This window comes from Panthera tigris, chromosome F2 (genome assembly GCF_018350195.1).
Source record: "Panthera tigris isolate Pti1 chromosome F2, P.tigris_Pti1_mat1.1, whole genome shotgun sequence".
Classification (NCBI taxonomy): Eukaryota; Metazoa; Chordata; class Mammalia; order Carnivora; family Felidae; genus Panthera; species Panthera tigris.
In genome coordinates, this window is record NC_056676.1 from 69,517,124 (window position 1) to 69,537,625 (window position 20,502).

Here is a 20,502-nt window from a genome sequence, read left to right on the forward strand (position 1 = left end):
ACCCGGGACGTGCATGGCGTGGCGGTGGGTACACGGTGTGTTCCGTGTTGAAGGCTCAGCTGTTCCGCCTGCGATGATTTAAGCACGCAAGACAAGTATGCGGTTTGTCCAGCCGCGCGCTGCGCCGGAGGAGCAGCGGAGAAAGGCAGCGGGTTTGAGCGGGAGCAAAAGAAAATGGTAGGCGCGCGCAGTTAATTCATGCGGCGCTCTGACTGTTTACATCCGATCGCTCGGCGCACTGGAGTGCCAGGCAGAAAGGGCCGAGTCTCCTCCCCAACCTCCCCCCCCAACCCCAGCCCAGCCAGTCCTCCGCAGAAGCGCCCCTCCCCGGCTCCCAAAGCGGAGGGCGGGGGAGAGAGAAAAAAGATCCTCTCTCGCGAATCCCCGCCCACCGGCCCTTTATATGCGAGGGTCTGCGCGGTCGAGGACCCCCGAGCTGCGCTCTCCCCGCCGCAGCTGCCGCCCCCGGCGTCGCGCCCCGGCTGCCGCCTGGCTCCCTGCCGGCCTCGGGAAGGGCAGGGCTATTCAGGGGCTTGGCGGGAAAAAGAGAACAGAGGGGAGGGATCGTGCCTAGCTCTGTATAAAAGCCGGTTGTTGGGGCTTTATCTGACTCTCTGTAGTAATCCTAGCAAGAGGCAGAGGGAGCGAGCGGGCGCGCCCGCCTGGGTAGAAGAGCAGAGCGAGGCGAGCGAGCCGAGTCGCGCTCCGGGCGCCCGGGGAAGGGAGATCCGGAGTGAAAGGGTGCTTCGCCTCCGGCCCGGCCCACCCCACCCTGCCCGCCGCCCCCTGCCAGCGGTGCGCAACCCCCCGCCGCACCCGCGAAACTTTGCCGGTTGCGGCGGGCGGACACTGTTCCCTGGAACTTACAACACCCGAGCGAGAACGCGACTCTCCGGTCCGCCTATTTGGGGAAACACTGCTCCCCTACGCTGCCCGGGACCCGCTCCTCTTAAAGGGCGCTCCTCGCCGCTTTTCGGACGCTGGATTTCCTTCGGATAGTGGAAAACCCGGTAAGCACCCGGATCTATTTGTCTTCTCATTTATTTGCCCCACCGCTTTAATGCCGCGACGAGTCGAAGTCGAATGCCCCAATCGGGGGTCTTTTCTGCCATTCCTGCGCTATTGACACTTTTTCTCAGAGTAGTTGTGGTAGCTCCGGGGTGGGGTGAGGACGACCCAGAACTGGATGGGGTAGAGTGGCTTGTCAGGATGGGAGGGAAAACCGGTGCGTTTTTGAAACTCGTCTTTAGAGATTTTTGCTCATGTATACTGACGCTGCTCTCGACCGGTTGGACATTCCTGCTTTATTGCATTAATTGCTTTTGATTTTTTGGAGCGGGGGGGGGGGAGGTGGGGAGGGAGTGCCGCGCTTCGCGGTGGGCAGAGAGCCCTCCCTGTACATCCCGAGCTCCTGGGAGTAAGAATTACAAATTGCGTGTGGGAGCCGGAGAGCTCCGCCGCCGCTGACTTTTACGCGTCTCGGAAAGGGCATTTAAATTTCGGCTTACCGCATTTCTGACAGCCGGAGACAGACACTGCGGCGCGTCCCGCCCGCGGATCTCCGCGGCGTTCACCATTCGCCCCCTGCTCCTTTTAAGAAGTTGGCATTTGGCTTTTTAAAAGAATAATAAAATTAGGGATCTTGGTCTACCGGGGTGCTGGTTCGGACTTGGTGTTGGGGAGGCTCGGGGAGCAGGGAAAAGGGACGCTGGGCAGGGATGGGTCCGATTCTCCCGGAATCGTGGACTCGGGGGAAACGAGGGCAGATCTCCGCACCCACCTCCCTCGCCCCCTCTGGTGTCCCCGCGCCCCTGAGGTGGCGGAGGGAAGGCAGGGAGCGGGGCTCGGGGCTTTCCCAGAACAGCTGCTACCCTCGGCGGGTGAGGGGAAGACGCCCGGCTCCGGGCGCGGAACCGCAGCAGGGGCTCTGGCGCAGTTGCGTCGCCGTGCTGGGTGTTGAAGGGAGGTGCCCCGGTTATTATCTAACACCCCCTTTTATTTGGGGGGGGGGGACTGTTAGGCCGGCGGCTAGGCTCGCCCCACCAGCCGGCGAGAGACGCGGAGAGAAGCCGGCCGAGGAAGGAAGGGGGACGCGCTGGGAGTGGGGACGGAGGGGCGGCGGGGCGGGGGTGCTGGGAGGGGCGGCGGCGCCGGCTGGGGAAGGAGCGCTGCGAGGGCGCGAGTGGGAACGGGCGCGGCGCGGAGGGGCCCGGCGCGGGAGGGGGCACGCGCAGCCGCTCCCGCCGCGGCGCCTCCCGCCTCCTCCTTCAGGTGGCGCAAAACTTTGCGCCTTCGGGTTTGGCGGATTGTGTTCCCGGCCGCCGCCTCCTCTGGCCGCTTAAGGAGGCCAGAGCCGATTCCGATTGCTCGGCGGCGGCGGCGGCGGCGCGGGCTCCCCGCGGACGCGAGCTCCGCCGGCGCCCCGCGGCTGGCTCACCGAGTGTGCGTCCCAGATAGCAGGGGGCCACCTGGACGGGGTGGGAGGGGTGCCCTTCGCCGCCGCTGGCCCCGGCTGGGGCTCGCGCTGGAAGGGGAGCGGCTCGGCATCCGGGCGCGCGCTGCGCGGGGGCTGCGGCACCCACCCCAGACCCCCCTTCGCTCAAGACCTCCCCCCCCTTTGTGTGCCCCCTTCAGCAGGCTGCCGCGATGCCCCTCAACGTCAGCTTCGCCAACAGGAACTATGACCTCGACTACGACTCGGTGCAGCCCTATTTCTACTGCGACGAGGAGGAGAACTTCTACCAGCAGCAGCAGCAGAGCGAGCTGCAGCCGCCGGCGCCCAGCGAGGATATCTGGAAGAAATTCGAGCTGCTGCCCACCCCGCCGCTGTCCCCGAGCCGCCGCTCGGGGCTCTGCTCGCCCTCCTACGTCGCCTTCGCGTCCTTCTCCCCCCGGGGGGACGACGACGGCGGCGGCGGCAGCTTTTCCACGGCCGACCAGTTGGAGATGGTCACCGAGCTGCTGGGAGGAGACATGGTGAATCAGAGCTTCATCTGCGACCCGGACGACGAGACCTTCATCAAAAACATCATCATCCAGGACTGCATGTGGAGCGGCTTCTCGGCCGCCGCCAAGCTCGTCTCGGAGAAGCTGGCCTCCTACCAGGCTGCGCGCAAAGACAGCGGCAGCCCGAGCCCCGCCCGCGGGCCCGGCGGCTGCCCCACCTCCAGCTTGTACCTGCAGGACCTGAGCGCCGCCGCCTCCGAGTGCATCGACCCCTCCGTGGTCTTCCCCTACCCGCTCAACGACAGCAGCTCGCCCAAGCCCTGCGCCTCCCCCGACTCCACCGCCTTCTCTCCGTCCTCGGACTCTCTGCTCTCCTCGGCGGAGTCCTCCCCGCGGGCCAGCCCCGAGCCCCTGGCGCTCCACGAGGAGACACCGCCCACCACCAGCAGCGACTCTGGTAAGCTGGGCCCCTCCCGGCCCGTCCGAGGGGCGGCTGGGTACCCTTCCTGTTCTCCTCGGCAGCTCATTCCACTGGCCGCTTCTGCCGACCCCGGCTTTTCTCTTTTCTTCTATTCGGGAAGGGAAATGGTAGATCTGGAAGGGTCTGGGAGCTCATCCCGGAACCCTGGGCTTTAGGGTTTCCTCCCATCCCCTCTCCTAAGACCGCCCCAGTGGCCGGCCCCCTCCTCTCCCTCCCTCCCCTTAGGAATTTCTTTGGGGTTTTTCAATCTTCTGGCTTATCTTGCAACTCAATCCACTCCCTCTTAGTTTTCTTCAGCATTTTAATTGCCCCCGCGGTGGGGGTGTGCCAGAAGCGGGAGAGGAGGGGATTGATCTCTGAGAGCGGAGGGATGGCTTCCCTCGTCCCTTCTGAGTAGTTCTTGGGTTTTCCTGGACTAGGATCCACAAAAAAATGAAGATGGGCAGTGGACAGAGGCAGAGCGGCCTGCCTCCCAGGCGCTGTGACCTAGTGACAGTGGCTTTAGATGGGCTGAAGAGCCTGGGATCTGGTCAGCCTGTTTGGAACACTTAAAAGCAAATCCTTGCCAAAATTGGGCTTTTTTCCTCCCCCCCCACCCCTAGAACTTTTGGCAAAGCCACAAGAATCTTTTTTCCTTTTTGCCCTTCCAGTAAAATAGGGAGTTGCTAAAGTCATACCAAGAGACTCTATCATTTGCAACACCTGAAGGGTTCTTGGTAAAGTCCCTTAAAAAGAGGAGGTGCTTGGGAATGTGCTTTGCTTTGGGTGTGTCCAAAGCCTCATTAAGTCTTAGGTAAGAATTGGCATCGATGTCTTATCCTGGTAAATTGTAATTTTCTCATCTGTGCCGTAAACCCAGCTGTCATTCTCCCTTTCTGACTCTGCCTTCATTGCGAGAAGAGCTGGGTTGATTGGCTAATTTGTTCTCCGGGGATGACTTTGTGCCAGGGCCCTTTCTCACAAGATAACGCCTTATATTTGCATAGCATTAACTTAATCTGGTCCTTGATTGCTGTGAGGACACGTCGCTAACCCGCGCGTTTTCTTTTTCCTTTCTTAAAGAGGAAGAACAAGAGGAAGAAGAAGAAATTGATGTCGTTTCTGTGGAGAAAAGGCAGCCCCCTGCCAAAAGGTCGGAATCGGGGTCACCCTCTGCCGGAGGTCACAGCAAACCTCCTCACAGCCCGCTGGTCCTTAAGAGATGCCACGTGCCCACCCATCAGCACAATTACGCAGCGCCCCCCTCCACTAGGAAGGACTACCCAGCCGCCAAGAGGGCTAAGTTGGACAGTGGCAGAGTCCTGAAACAGATCAGCAACAACCGCAAATGTATCAGCCCCAGGTCTTCGGACACGGAGGAGAACGACAAGAGGCGGACGCACAACGTCTTGGAACGCCAGAGGAGAAACGAGCTGAAACGGAGCTTTTTTGCCCTGCGCGACCAGATCCCAGAGTTGGAAAACAACGAAAAGGCCCCCAAGGTGGTTATCCTTAAAAAAGCCACCGCGTACATCCTGTCTGTCCAAGCAGGGGAGCAAAAGCTCATTTCGGAAAAGGACCTGTTGAGGAAGCGACGAGAACAGTTGAAACACAAACTTGAACAGCTAAGGAACTCTTGTGCATAAGTCCACCTATTAGAGGGAGGAACTGGAGTTGCTCGTGAATTCTCACTTGTTACTAAGGGAAAGTAAGGAAAAAGCTTCCTTCTCACAGAACTGTAGCAACTCCTCATATCTGAACTTGTTTCAAATGCATGGTCAAGTGCAACCTCACAACCTTGGCTGGGTCTTAGGATTGAAAGGTTTAGCCATAATGTAAACTGCCTCAAATGGAATTTTGGGCATAAAAGAACATTTTTTTATGCTTGCCATCTTTTTGTTTGTTTGTTTTCCTTTAACAGATTTGTATTTAAGAATTGTTTTTAAAAAATGTGTCAAGTTTACCCCGTTTTCCTGTGTAAATAATGGCCATTAAATGTAAATAACTTTAATAAAACGTTTATAGCAGTTATACAAGAATTCAAACCATGTATTATAAACCATAATTTTTTTTATTTAAGTACATTTTCCTTTTTAAAGTTGATTTTTTCTATTGTTTTTAGAAAAAATAAAATACGTGGCAAATATATAATTGAGCCAAATCTTAAGTTGTGAGTGTTTTGTTTTTCTTGCTTTGTTTTTCTTGCCTTTTTTTTTTTTTCATTCTCTTTTCATCAATTCCAATTAACAGAATTTGGCCCTCAAGGGAATGAGTTTACAAAGATGGAGAAAGAAGTTATTGAAAGGGCAAGGGCTTTGCTTTGTTCAAATGGGTCTGGGTCCTTAAGGTCTTTTAAATTCTGAGGGTTATGAGATGCTTCCTGGAGATCTGTGATAGGGGCCAGAGTTGCTACTTGGAAGAATGAACAGGCAGTAAGCTGGTGAGAAGGCAAAGGGATGTCAGAGGTTAAAGATAAGTTAAGTATACAAAGGGGGTAAGGTTTGGGGGGAGGGGGGGTGGGAGGAAGATGAAGAAACTTCATTTGGTTAACCCATGCCACTCCCAGGCTACATTCAAACCCAGACGGTAGGAACCAGCCCCCTGCTTGCCTACTATGCTAGGTGAGGGAGGCAAGTTATTAACCCTATTTTACAAACAATGAAATGTAGGGGCGTAGAGGGGTTTTGTAACTTCTCTGCAGCCACGGGGCCACGCTGTAAAACACTGAATCCAGGTCACCGCCACCCCCACCCCCACCCCCCCCATTTTTTGAAAAACAACACTTCACTATCATGCCTTAGCTCATCCTGTGTCTAAAGTGCCGGGGTCAAGAATGCTTTTGGCTTGGGGCCTGATGGACTGACTAGAGTAATCACCATACTAACCTACTTAATGTGCCAGGCATTCTTGTAAGCATTTTCCTTACAATAATTGCACAGCAGCCCATGACGGGAATCAGCCCAATGTTGACTTCCTTATGGTAGAAGGGGGAACTGAGGCACAGAAAGACTCCTCCATGTGCCCAAAGACCACTGATGATGAACAGTAGAGCCAAGATTCAAACCCAAGGAGTCCACTCATAACACAGGTTATGTTATGAGGCTAGACCTCCTCTGTCAAACAAGCCGGTGGGAATAGACTGGCTGCTCACGCCGGAGTCACCAGTCTAGCGAATTATGTGCTGTGAATTTCAACATTCCGGCCCTGTGGGACATCAGTTCCCCCTTTCTTGTTTGTTGTGTTTCATTTCGTTATTTTGTTCATTGTTTCTTAAAAATTTTTTTAGTGTTTATTTATTTTTGAGAGAGAAACAGAGTGCAAGTGGGGGAGGGGCAGACAGAGGAAGACACAGAATCCGAAACAGGCTCCAGGCTCTGGGCTGTCAGCACAGAGCCCTACTAGGGGGGCTCGAACTCATGGACTGCAAGATCATAACCTGAGCCAAAGTCAGACACTTAACCGACTGAGCCACCCAGACGCCCCTCATGTTTTGTTTATGAGAAACCCACAAGTCATTCGCTCCTACCTTAGCCATTTGTTAAATGAGATTCACCCATTGCTCCTGGGAAGCAGCCAGTTTGGAGAACTACTGTTCGGATCATAAAATAAAACACATTTACTCTTCGTCACGTGAGCCATTTTGGAAACTACAAACTCCCCTTCAACCTCTGATACAGGGACACTCATGACACCTGGTTATCCTTAGAACATGAAAAGGCATTTTTAAATGGAGATATTATTAATTATAAGGCTTCGCAAACCCAGGAACTGGCACATTGACTACTTAAGCGAATGGAAGTTACTATCGCTGTTCTAATCATCTTGCCGTTCCAGCCTCAGAGTAGATTCAGATCCTGGACTCTCTTTAGAACTTTAATCCACCACCACCAGCATCAACCACCACCCAAACATCAATAAATAATTACTGTCTGTGGCTCGGAACTCTAGGATAATTTATTCAAGCCCTTAATGTCTTTTTCTGGATCCTTTGTTTTGGATCCTAAGTCCCACCCTAGTAGTTTCATGTAGTCACACCCTATACCCTAAATTCAAAGGGAGATACAATCCACAGAAGTCGAATAGTTCAAAGTGTTACAAAAGCGGGGGCGATCTTAAAAGATTCATTCTTTGTCCCTTTGTGGCTGGAGTGCAGTTCTGGAGCAACTCACTTGAGAACAAGTAAGGTGTTAATTTGAATCACTCCGTCCAGGCGAGCAGGCGGAATAGGAGAGAGTGTTCCTCACTGGGAAAACAACTCCCTGTTCCAAATTATCAGGAAACAATTTAACGATGCAGAGCTTGGCTGTCGGGAGGGAAGGGAATCATCCCAGCTGCGGAGTTTAGGCCTCCCTCTCAGGTATATGAAGCTAGAGAAAGGTCTCAAAACAGAGCAAATGCCAACTTTTTTTCCAGAAAGTCAGGCTGATCTTGACCCCAACACAGATTGGTTCCCAGAGCCAACCCAGAGGGTCCCCAGGGTCTGCGCCATTGTTTGATCTATCTTGTAGATAAGGATAATCAGGAATCGGAGGTGGAGGGGAGGAGCTTGCAGTTTTGTGGAGAATCAACGGGAAGGAATGAGCTACTACGGACGATGCCTCTTACCCAGGACAATGTCCAGGAATTAATGACTACCCCAGGGGATTCTGGGGGTGATTCTGTGTAGGGACGGAATGTATAAAGAGGAAGGAAGTGTTATTTCATGCTGCCATTTGGAAGCAACAAAGGAGATCCACGTTATAAAAACAATCAAATTTTTAAATGAACAAAGTTTTCACCACCCTGGCCTAGGAGTCACAGCTAGGATAAGACAAACTCTGGCACAAAGCTTGGGAAAGAAGGCAAGTGTTAGGGGGTTTTCTGTGGTTGGTTTGTAACAGCTTATGATTGGCTCAGTCAGTAATAATTTCTTAGCATACACGCTAGGGGCCCTGAAGCATTTCTTCCCAACAATAAATAATCCTTCGGCTCGAAAATGTTGAAGGGTATCCCACAACACTATCTATAAATGCACTGGTAGCTTTACGAAAGCCTCCTCATTTAAGGTTATAGACCATTACAGGCCTATTTCAAAGGAGAAGGAGGGTGAAAACAAGCTAATAGGATGAGAACAGAGACGCATTTAAAAAAATAAAACTAAAAAGACTCTACACCCACCACTGAGACTGTGGCAATAATCTTTCTCTATTCTAGATCCTTCCGGAGAGACTTTAGACTCGTTCCCAAGAATGTTTGTCTTGCCTAATTGGTGGGAGGTGATCATCCTTGAGATGCTTTTGCGTTTTGTTTTTAATGCCATTTCTCTCAATATTAGTCCATACCGAGAAGACACCGTTGCGGGGTGCCAGAGCCAGTGGGATGTAGATCTTCTAAGGTTGAAAGGAATGTTCTTTGTTTTTAAACAATGCCTTGAGAGCTCAGCCACAAACCGGAACACTCTCTTCCCATTGTTACCCCATCAGCTGATCCAGGGATAAAACAAGCCAGTGCAGTCAGGGGTCTCCAGGGGTGGGGAAAGGGAGAGCTTGGAGAGAGAGAATTAACCTTCGTCACACACCTACTATCTGCCAAACCCTCTATCTCCTGGTCCCTCACAACAGCCCAGCTGGAGAGGGATTGTTGCCTATGACAATGCTGAAGGTGCCACAAGTTCAATAGCTCTCACTACGTGCCAAACACTTCGCGTACATTATCTTACTTCATCCTCAAGGCAACTCTTAGGAGATAAATTCTATTTCCAATCCCCATTTTATACATAAAGAGATTGAAATATGGAGAGATTAAGTAGCTTGACGACATTCACAGAACTGGCAAAATGGTGACAGCGGGAATTATTCATTGGTTCATAAATATTTACTAAGCACCTACTGTGTGCCTACACTGTACTGGGTGTGGGAAGAGATGCTTAGAAAGGTCCTGGCCCTGAGTCACTTATGGCCTGGTCGAGAACCAAGAACTGGTAATCAGCCTCTACGTTATTTCAAAAACACTTTTAGGGGTGCCTGGGCGGCTCAGTCAGTTGAGCGTCCGACTCTTGACTTTGGCTCAGGTCATGATCTCATGGTTTATGAGTTTGAGCCCTGCATCTGGCTCCATGCTGACAGCGCAGAGCATGCTTGGGATTCCGTTGCTCCTTCTCTCTCTCGGCCCCTCCCCTGCTTCCTCTCTCTCTCTCTCTTTTTCTCTCTCTCTCAAAATAAATAAATAAACATTTCTTTAAAAATAAAATCTTTAGGGGCGCCTGGGTGGCTCAGTTGGTTGGACATTCAGCTTCGGCTCAGGTCATGATCTCGCAGCTGGTGAGCACGAGCCCCACAACCTGCTCTGTGCTGACAGCTCAGAGCCTGGAGCCTGCTTTGGATTCTGTGTCTCCTTCTCTGCCCCTTCCCCAGCTCACACTGTCTGTCTGTCTGTCTCTCTCTCTCTCTCAAAAATAAATAAACATTAAAAAACTTAAACATAAATAAATGAATAAATAAAATCTTTAAGGGCGCCTGGGTGGCTCAGTCGGTTGAGCGTCGGACTTCGGCTCAGGTCATGGTCTTGCAGTCTGTGAGTTCGAGCCCCGCGACGTGCTGTGTGCTGACAGCTCAGAGCCTGGAGCCTGCTTCCGATTCTGTGTCCCCTTCTCTCTCCGCCCCACCCCTGCTTGTCCTCTGTCTCTGTCTTTCAAAAATGAATAAACATTTAAAAAATTAAAATATAAATAAAATCTTTAAAAAAATAAAATAAAACACTTACAGAGTGTTTACTATGAAGCAGGATGGAGTTGAAAGTCTCTTCTGAAGACCCCACCCCTTTCCCTCAGGGAAAATAGAATCAAGGATAGACCTCAAGAAATGCTGGAAGTTAAGAGACCCTAAAATACAGAGAACAAACTGAGGGTTGCTGGGGGTGGGGTGGGGGGGGTTAAATGGGTGATGGACATTAAGAAGGGCACTTTTTGGGATGAGCACCGGGTGTCATATGTAAGAGATGAATCACTGGGTTCTATTCCTGAAGCCAAGACTACACTAACCTGAATATAAATTTAAAAAAAAAAAAGTGCTGGAAGGGGAACAAAGGACAAGGGTCATCAGAGGGACGGAGGGAAGGTAGAGGAAAATGGTGTCACTGAAGCCAGCAGGAAGCCCTTCTACGAAAGCAGACAGAGGTGCAGCAAGATGCACAGAAAATGGTCCCTTAAACTTAGCAACATGGAGGCATCTTCTTGGCCACGCCTCCTCCCCAGGATCCTCCCTCTTCTTGAATCAGTTCCTCACTTCAAACAGCTGCCCACTCATTTCCCCCCACATCCTGCCCTCCTACAACACCTTCTCCAGGAGCTCCTGAAGTGTGATGCCTACACCATCGGCATCAACGTCACCTGTGAATTGGTCCCAAATGCAAACATAGTCCACATACTCCCCTGAATTAGCATCCCCAGAGATGGGAACCAGGAAACTGTGCTCTAACAAGCCTTCTGGGGCTTGGAAAAGTTGAAGAGCCGCTGCCTTTTCCATCACTGCCCCCCTAGTTATCTTTCTAAATCACAAATATGCTCTTCCCATGCCTAAAACCCTTCAGAAGTTTCCTGCTACCATTCCGATGAAGTCCAAAGCTGTTCTACACCTCCAAAGTCCTCCACAACTGCCTTCCGCCCACTCACAGGTCTCATCTCTCTGGTTTCCCTACGTCCTGCAAGATTTTTCAGACATTTTGCTCCCTCTGCCCAAAACACGGTTGACCCACCACCCACTCATCCACCAATACTGAGCCTACAGGCCTGACAAGCTTCTTACTTATCTTTCATGGCTCACCTTCTAGTACTCTCTGACCACGGAGACGAGGTTCCTCAGGAGACTAGGACTACCTGTCCAAACATTTCTTGTTCTTAGAGAGATCACCTGTGGCTTTGGGAAATGGAACCACGTAGGTCCTGTTCAACAAACCCTTGCTCGGCACCAGCATAAATGCCTGGTATCAGACAGCGACTCAACAGTTCCTTCATGAATGGGCTGAATGAAGAGCCATTGTCAAGCAAAGTGAAAACGTGTCTCACTAACCTTTTCAAGAAGGGTAGCTGTGAGGATAAGGAAAGAGATAAATACATCCAGTGAAGACAGGATTTTGTCTGGTTTCATTTGCTTGAGTGGATTTGGTTTTATCTTATTGAAGATGGGAGAGATCATTCATTTGTATGCTGATGGGGCAGAGCTGAAGGGGAGAGAACCAAAGGTACCAGAGAAAAGGGAGATGAAGCCAGGTGTAGCCACCTCAAGGACAGCTTCCATTTTTATCTCTCTGGTACCTATCACCTTGCTTGGAATTCCAAAGGCCCTCAGCGGTGTGTGGAATGTGAGTGAGCTAAGGAGGGGGATGCGTTCTAGACACGGCCACTCCTGCAGAGAATGATTCTTCTAGGTGGTGATGGCAGTGGTCAGCCCAAGTCTCCTCCATCCTCCGGGCTCCCAGGGCCCTCTGCAATCTCTCTGTCACACACCATGTTTGCCTGTGTTAGAAATTATGTTTAATTCTCTTTTTTTCTTGCTAGTCTCTAATTCCTGAAGAGCAAAGTCTATGACTTTCTCTCTCCCTGTTGCACCCTGTAGGGCAAGCAAGCATATGTCTGATATCCAAAATTGTGTTGAATGGATGAGCGAGTATATCAACAAATGGATGGATGAACGAATGTATTTGCCATACATGTTAAGTCTCTACTTCCTGGGGCCATCAATCTTTTTTTAATCTGTTCAACCCTATGCTTTGTGCTGAGCTCCTACCAAATCTTCCCCCCGCCCCTGCTGTCTCCATAACTCGTCCTGGACAGCAGAAGCCTCCGCAATAGCTTCTCTGAGTCTATCAGTCAGGATCTCTAGATTACCAGCAGCAGAAACCCAGCTTTAATTGGCAAATGAAAAAGAGAGAAAGAGAGAGAGAGAGAAAGAGGGAAGAAAAGAAAGAAGAAAAAGTAGACGTTAGCTTATGTCCCTGAAAGGGCCCAGAGGTGACTGGATCTAGGGGCTCAAACGGTAGCTGCAAGATTCTTTCCATGCCCTCATCTCAGTTGGGACCTCCCCACCCTACCTGGGGGCAAAGATAGCTGCCGTCCGCCTAAGGCCCACATCCGCTCCTCAGAAGGCTTCTGATTGGTCTCCTAGGATCACATGCCCGGGAGGCTGGTCTAGTGCAGATTCAGACCTGAGGCTGGTTGATCAACCTGGTTCCTAGCCCCCTTCCGGTGGTAGAGCATCGTCTGCCAGCCCCCTCCCTCAGGGGGAAAGACAATCCCTGGAAGGAGAAGATGGGCCCACGAAAAGAAAAGGTCTTCCCCACATTGACCCACCGGATCATTTTGGTGCTAAGCTGGAGATTCCCAGGGTCCACCTCAGAGCTACTGAACCAGAATGTCCAGAGGGCGGGGCCTAGGATCCCATACTTTTTTCAAAGTTCCAAAGTGCCAGGAAGGAACAAGTCAATCTGGGAACTAACGTCAGAGCTGAAGGCACCTGGCTTCGGAAGTCTCACAGACCTGAGCTGCAATCTGGCTGTGCCACCAGCTGGCTGTGTGACCCAGGCCAAATGACTCTGCTGCTCGGAGCCTGACTTTCCCAACTGGCGGGGGAACAGAAAATAAAGGGGTGGCCGGGGGGTGGGGGGTATATGGGAATCATACTTCGCTGCCAGGGCTTTTGAGAGAATTCAGTGAGGTATGAGATGAGAGATGGTCTAGCACAGGTTCAGTAAATGAGAATTTCCTCCCCCTTCTCACTCTCCATTTTAATGCATCACCAAGTCCTGTAGATTCTACCTCTGAGGCACCTTTCGGTTCTGTGCACGTGCCTCCTTACCCCGACTCCCACCTTCTTTTCACCTACCATCACCTTTTGTCTGGGTCCCTACAGTAGCTTCTCACTGCCTCTAGTCTGGTCTCCTCCAAGGCACGGGAACAGCCTTCAAAAGATGGCTGATCAGCTCATTCTCCAAACTGTAATAAGAGTTTCCTGGCTCTTCTTCCTGACCGTAAAGTACAAGTATCTTTGTATCCGTTCGTGATCTGCCCCCAGCTTACTCCTCCAGCCTCAGGCCAAATCGCTCCCTCTGATATAGGCTCCAACTTTATCAAGGCAATTGCATTTCTTCTGAAATGCCAAGCACATTCTCTCCTCCGAATCTCTCCTCCTGCTTTTCCCTCCGTCTGAATGATGTTTATCTCCACCGTCTCTCATTTGGAATGTCACCTCTTCAGGAAAGCCCTCCCTGATCTCTGTTCCCTTCGTTCCCTTTTCCATGCTTGTCTTGGTCAGAGTGGCTAAGGGCAGTTAAGCACTGGGCCTCCCTCCTCATTCACCACGTTGTTTGCCTGTTTTCTGTTATCTCACCACATCCCCGTGAGATGAAAACACTCACTTCCTCATCGTGCACATTAGCATACTGAGACTGAGAACCATCAGGTAACTTTCTCAAGGTCGTACAGCAAAGCAATGCCGGATCAGCATGTCAATGCTAGGTGATGTGGTTCCACGTCACCTGGTTTCTCCACTTCCTGCTACTTCCGGTCTCTCACACTACAGTGAGATTGCCTATGTGTTCCTCTTGCTTCCCCATTGGAACTGGAGCTACTGTTTCGATATTTCCAATGCTTAGCGCTGACTAAGCACAAAGGGACCCAATTCATGTGGCTAAATAAATGCAGTCAGCGCACTCATGTGCTGAGATCTGTGGCCAGAAAGAGATGGGTGACAAATTTATGCCCAAAGGAGTTTGTTCCCGCCACGCTGTTTCGGGGTTAGGATATGGGACACGTAGTAGAAAGCTAGAGGCAATCTTATCCTTTGCTTTCTAGAGGAAGCCCCTAGAGAAGATATAGTCTTCCCAAGGGCCTTCGACTAGGCTGATTTGGTTCAAGATGTCAGGTCTTCTGAGCTAAAGGATTTGTTTCCTTGCCTTACTTGAAACTGGTGTAACCTCCTAAAGTAGGGGCAACTTACCACCAGCCCAGTCCCCAAGCCCGTGCCAAGTCCTAATCCCACTCTCAGACTTTCCCAGCCAACAAATATTCATTGAATACCTCCTACATACAGAGCAGATGCCAGCCACTGTGGAAGAAATCAATTTAACAATGTAGTCAAGAAGCATGACATTGAACAAGTATTTACATGAGTAATTAACTAAAGAAATTCAAGGACCCAAAGCAGTGGGAAGAACAGAGCATTATGGGGGGTGTCTGACGGCCTCGGAGCCCAGGGACCCTGTTCAGCCAAGACCTGGAGAATGGGTCTGGGTTAGTCAGGCCAAATATTCTGGGACCCTACCACTACTCAGAGAACCCAGAGCAAACTAGAATGGAAGGAGTGGATGGTGTACAAGTAAAACATCCTCAGCTGAAGCCCAAGGGGTGGGCTCCAAGCCAGATCACCCAGAAGCCTCATGAAGGAGTCTGGACTACAGTCTAAGAAGGAGTTCACATCATTCCCACCATATTTGTTGGATCCTCTGGTCATGGGGGCACCATATCCCCATAGCCTTGGGTTGCAGTCAAGTCGAAAGTCATTGTGCTGCTTTTATGCCCTGCCGTTGTCTGTGCCCATCATCTTTTGTACCGTTGTCTGTAACATAGATCAGTAAGCCTAGGCCAAGTGACCATTACTATTAAGTTCATAACAATAATAATCATAGTAACACTAACGTTTATCAAGTATTTTCTACGGGCCCAGTACTTTGCAAAACACTTCTTGGGATTTTTCTCCTTAAATCTTCATGAGCGCCACATGAATGGGAAACTATGATTATTCTCACTTTATAGATAAGGGGAAAAAAAACAAAACTCAGAGGAAAATTAAGTAAGTCATTCAGGGGCCCCAAGTGAAAAGGTGGAAGAAAGGGCATTCAAACCCAGGCCTGCTCCACTCCCCTGCCTGATTCCTCACCTGTCACATCCTACTGCTACAATCCTTTGCAAAGTCCTGAAGGCTCAAAAACCATGATGGCCTGTGCTAGTCTATTTTTAAGCAGTTTCAGATAGTGTGAACTTTTCAAAAAAGCTTTAATGTTTATTTCTGAGAGAGAGAGGGAGACCACAAGCAGGGGAGGGGCAGAGAGAGAGGGAGACACAGAACCTGAAGCAGACTCCAGGCTCCGGGCTGCCGGCACAGAGCCTGATGCAGGGCTCGCACTCCCAGACTGCGAGATCATGACCTGAGCCGAAGTCGGACGCTTAGCCAACTGAGCCACCCAGGCGCCCCTTTAAACTTTTAACAAAGTCCCTGATGTGATGCTGGAAGGCTCCCAGGTGAGCACTACAGAGGCATTCCGTGAGGTGTGGGAGCATCTCCAAAGTGTATGGCACCACAGCTGGACATGAGCCACATCTTTGCCCCTCAACCCGTGACCATCACCGGATTCACACAGGCCAGAGAGGCCTCCTGAGGTCATCCGTCCAGGAACCCGGCACACCCCCCTCTCTCTTCTTAACAAACAAGGCTGTCATTTTTCTCACCTCACAAGTCTCCCTCCCCAGGCACCGAGACTGCTACCTCTTCGGAAGTAAATTTGAAAAACTGTTGTGGCCTGCGTTCCCCACCGCGAGGTTAGCCCGCCGCCCTCCTCCCTGCAATCAACTCTTCAGAAAGTGGTCTGTGACTTGAAGAAGTCTGTCACGCGTGACCAAAAGGGTGGGAGGCTTAAACGTGAGGAGAGGCGTGAGCAACCAGATCAGTGGCAGCTGGTGGGGGTCAGAGAGCATTCGGGATGGAAAAGCCCCCAACTGTCCCATGAGCTGACCACCTATCTCATTTTGCAGATGGGATGGTTGAGGTCCAGCCAGAAGAAGGGCTGTGGGCAGAGCACACACAGCCATTCAGGACCAGGTGGGGATAGTAACCCGAGTTTCTCAGGCCCACTTTTTTTTTTTTAATGTTTTTATTTATTTTTGAGAGAGAGAGAGAGAGAGAGCACAAGTGAGGGAGGGGCGGGGGGGAGGCAGAGGATCTGAAGCAGGCTCTGCACTCACAGCAGGGCGCCCAATGCAGGGCTTGAACTCATGAAACGTGAGATCATGATGTGAGACGACTTTGGACGCTCAACCCACTGAGCCACCCATGTGCCCCCAGGCCCCAGCCCACTTTCAAAAGCTCCTGGGGCATCGGGGCTGCACATATCTTTTCCTCTTCTTTGAGTAACACATCCCCCATTTGCTTCTGGAATCTCCTCTTACCCCACGTGGGTGGTCTTGGGAATCCCAAAGGAAGGCCAGGCCTCTTCCAGCCAGGGAGATGCTCAAGGGACACCAGCCAGACTGGTTCTCCCAGGACCCTGCAAGACTTTGAGTCTTAACTGGAGTGACCCAAGGACAGAACATAGAGGTGGGAGCACATTCTTTTTGGTCGCTGTCCCTGGAGAGAACAAATTGTCTGGCTCTCTAGACGCTTGGCATTCCCCGTTCCAAGACTGTCTCAGCCCTGTCATTCCGGGTCCCCATCATTCCTGGGAACTCTCCAATGTCCTTCTAGAAAATTCTGTGAAAGATTAAGTTAGTCATTAGAACTTTTTTGTTTCTGGTAACTAAAAAGCTCTGAGCGATGGCACATTCCTCAAATTTTCCCCACAGTATCAAGCTGCCTTGTTCTGGAGCAAGACAACCACCACCCCCCCCCCCCCCCGAAAAAGAAAAAAAGAAAAAGAAAAAAGAAGAAAATGGCACAGAGACAGGAAAGTGAAAGCCATAACAAGGTAAAAATACAACCAGATCCCCGGCACTAACATCTTCTGCGTCGCGTCACATTGTCTCAACGGCTGCATATTTTGTTTTCCGATTATCTACAATTAGGGATAATTTGTTCTGGGCTTCAGGTCTACCAACACAGCTGATAGCTGGCCGTCTGGATGTTGTGGTGTCTCCTCTCTGACTGTCTAGAAGTGCTTCCTCCCATCAAACCCAAATAAACTCTGCACCACATGAGCACAATCCTTAGATTTTTTTTTTTAAGCTCTCATTGAAAAAGAAAAAAAAGAACCCTCCTATTTAAGAAATCATTGTTTTATGACAGGTATCGTGCTAAGGGTTTTACATGTGCCGTGTAATCATACCAGCCGTTCTATGGAGTACTGAGATTTATTGTACTATTATGGGTGCGTATTATTATTAATATGCGCAATCATTAATTAGGGCAAAATGTTATTAATATTTTGACTATTGCTCTATAACTAGCCCCATTGCATTAAGGGAAAAAGTGGCCCTCGAGAGATGGGGGTGTGACGGTGTGGCACAGACTGCCAAGGTCACATAGCCGGCGGGTCATGGGCCTTGGATAGACACCCATTTCGGCCCAGCTTCAGACGTCTTGCTCCGAAACCCGAAGCTGAATTGTCTGGAAAAACTCAGAGATACGCCATTCAAGTGATTTTCAATCAGGGAATCCCTCTGAGGTAGCACAGCTGAATATCAGAAACTCCAAGGAAAATTGTTGCTTGAAAAGCATGTTTAATGATATAATTTCGTATTTGGAAAATAGAAAATAAACCCATCCCAGTGCTTTTTTTTTTTTTTTTTCTTTCTTTTTTTTTTTTAAATACAAACCAGGACACCTTTGAGAGCAGAAGGGGCTGCTGTGTGAATGATCCGGTCTGGGATTTCCAGGCATACTGGGAAGCAGGATCACCATTTCAAGTTGAGGAACCACAGCCTCAGGTAGACTAAGACCTCAGAGCAAAAAAGTGGTCAGTCAGTTAAAAAAATCTTAAATTTTATTTATTTTTTTAAATTTTTTTTTTAACATTTATTTATTTTTGAGACAGAGAGAGACAGAGCATGAACGGGGGAGGGTCAGAGAGAGGGAGACACAGAATCTGAAACAGGCTCCAGGCTCTGAGCTGTCAGCACAGAGCCCGACGCGGGGCTCGAACCCACGAACTGCGAGATCATGACCTGAGCCGAAGTCGGATGCCCAACCGACTGAGCCACCCAGGCGCCCCAAAAAATCATAAATTTAAAAAAAAACATTTAAAAAATTAAAAACGTAAAAAGGGGCTACCTAGGTGGCTCAGTTGCTTAAGTGTTCAGCTTCAGCTAAGATCATGGCCTTGCAGTCCGTGAGTTCGAGCCCCCCCCCCGGTCAGGCCCTGTGCTGACAGCTCGGAGCCTGGAGCATGCTTCGGATTCTGTGTCCACCTCTCTCTCTCTGCCTCTCCCCGCCCCCCTTTCAAAAATAAATAAACAATTAAAAAAAATGTGAAGAAGTGGTCCAGTCGGAATTGGACCCTGGAAGAAGGAATGGAGGCACCCATCACCCCCCATGCGACGCTCCGGGGGCCCCGCGTTCCCCTAATCAATCTTCCAAAACTCCCGTGCCAGGAAGCCCTTCCTGATTAAGCCACAGTTGTTTCTGCAGCTTCTAAGTCTTCCGTTACTCACCTGGTGATGTGCCTTATTCATTTTCTCTCAATTATGAATGACATGTACTTTTTCAGGGGTGTGTGTGTGTGTGTGTGTGCGCGTGTGTGTTGTGAGTTTCCATGTCAATTGAAACTGGAGGTCAGTCACCACTGAACTGAAACTAGACATCAGTTACCACTGAACATGCAAAGCGAGGGCACAACCCTGATGTGCAGTTTCTGTTAATACAGTGCCTTGCAAAATGGGGAGTACCTGCGTTCTGATTTTCTCTTCCGAGAGTGTATCGTTTCCTCGGGCTGCCATAACCCCACCACGGTAGTTTACGACAACAGGGATTAAAAAAAAAAATTTTTTTTTAGGGGCACCTGGGTGGCTCAGTCGGTTAAGCATCCGACTTCAGCTCAGGTCACAATCTCGCGGTCCGCGAGTTCGAGCCCCACGTCGAGCCCCGCGTTGGGCTCCTGGCTGACGGCTCAGAGCCTGGAGCCTTTTCAGATTCTGTGTCTCCCTCTCTCTGACCCTCCCCCGTTCATGCTCTGTCTCTCTCTGTCTCAAAAATAAATAAACGTTAAAAAAAAAAATTAAAAAAAATTTTTTTTTAATGTTTATCCATTTTTTGAGAGATAGAGACAGAGCATGAATGGGGGAGAGGCAATGAGAGAGGGAGACACAGAATCCGAAGCCGGCTCCAGGCTCCGAGCTGTCAGCACAGAGCCCGATGCGGGGCTCGAACCCATGAACCGCGAGATCATGACCCAAGCTGACGTCGAACGCTCGACCGACTGAGCCCCCCAGGTGCCCCTGGCAAGCACTCCTCTTCACCTGCCTCTTTCTCTGGTGGACGTTGCCAAACCTCGGCATTCTTTGGCTTGTAGATTCATTACTCTGGTCTCTGTCTCTGCCTTCACACGGCCTTCTTCCCTGTACTTGTATATATTTCTGAGGTTCCTCTCCTCTTATCGTAAAGACGCCAGTCATTAGACTCAGGGCCCACCCTAAACCCGTATGACCTCATCTCAACTAAGTAATCTGCAAAGACATGATTTCCAAACAAGGTCACGTCCTGAGGTTCCTGGTGGACATGAGCTCCAGGAGGATATTCTTCAGCCCGGTGCAGGGGGGTAGGCACCTCTGGAGTGGGGTTAGGGCACAGAGCCACACCGCTCTCAGTGCCTAAACTGGGGAGTGCGCACAGTAGGCCCTCGGAATCCCGGGTGGACGCAGGGCAGTGGTGAACTCAGCTCAAACATGGTGGTTTTCTCTCTCTCGACTCCAGCCCTCTAAGCGGCAAACCACTCCCAGCCCCTTCCTTCCCTTTTTCATGGCTGTCTTTTCTGGCTCCCCATCCCAGCGTAGCCTCCTTTTCTTCCTCTTTCCTCCTGCCTGCCTCGAAGAGCCGGTATGGGGAAGGTGTGAGTGTGTATATATATGGTGTGTGCTCACAGGTACTCCAGAGGTGAGGATCCCCAAGCTTCCTCATGCCGCCCAAGCATTTCTTTACTCTGGCATTTAGGGTGCAAGGCCATTAGCAGCCCCCAGAAAGCCAGACTACATTTTCAGCCCTTAATCGGATAGCCTGTCTTGGCCACACACCCTTCCGACTTTTTTCCCCAGAAGTCCCAAGTGAAACGTTTCCTCATCGCAAAGGCAGCCTGTGTCTTCCCCTTTCTTTAGTTTCTGGATGCTAGTTCACTTTTTCTGATTAAAAATTAACAGCGTGTGG

The 20,502-nt window shown here is 50.6% G+C and overlaps 1 protein-coding gene across 2 annotated transcripts; it reads left to right on the forward strand.

Annotated features, from left to right (window-relative positions):
- Positions 1 to 447: 447 nt before the first annotated feature.
- Positions 448 to 5,518, forward strand: MYC (MYC proto-oncogene, bHLH transcription factor). Of its 2 annotated transcripts, none has more exons than XM_042973484.1 (3): positions 448 to 1,010; positions 2,635 to 3,403; positions 4,490 to 5,518. In XM_042973484.1, the coding sequence occupies exons 2-3, from the start codon at positions 2,647 to 2,649 to the stop codon at positions 5,050 to 5,052; spliced, it is 1,320 nt and encodes a 439-aa protein (XP_042829418.1). In that variant the 5' UTR covers positions 448 to 1,010; positions 2,635 to 2,646; the 3' UTR covers positions 5,053 to 5,518. The 2 variants fall into 2 exon arrangements, with proteins under 2 accessions (XP_042829418.1, XP_042829419.1); XM_042973485.1 differs by having other exon boundaries at positions 2,638 to 3,403.
- The last annotated feature ends 14,984 nt before the right edge of the window (positions 5,519 to 20,502 follow it).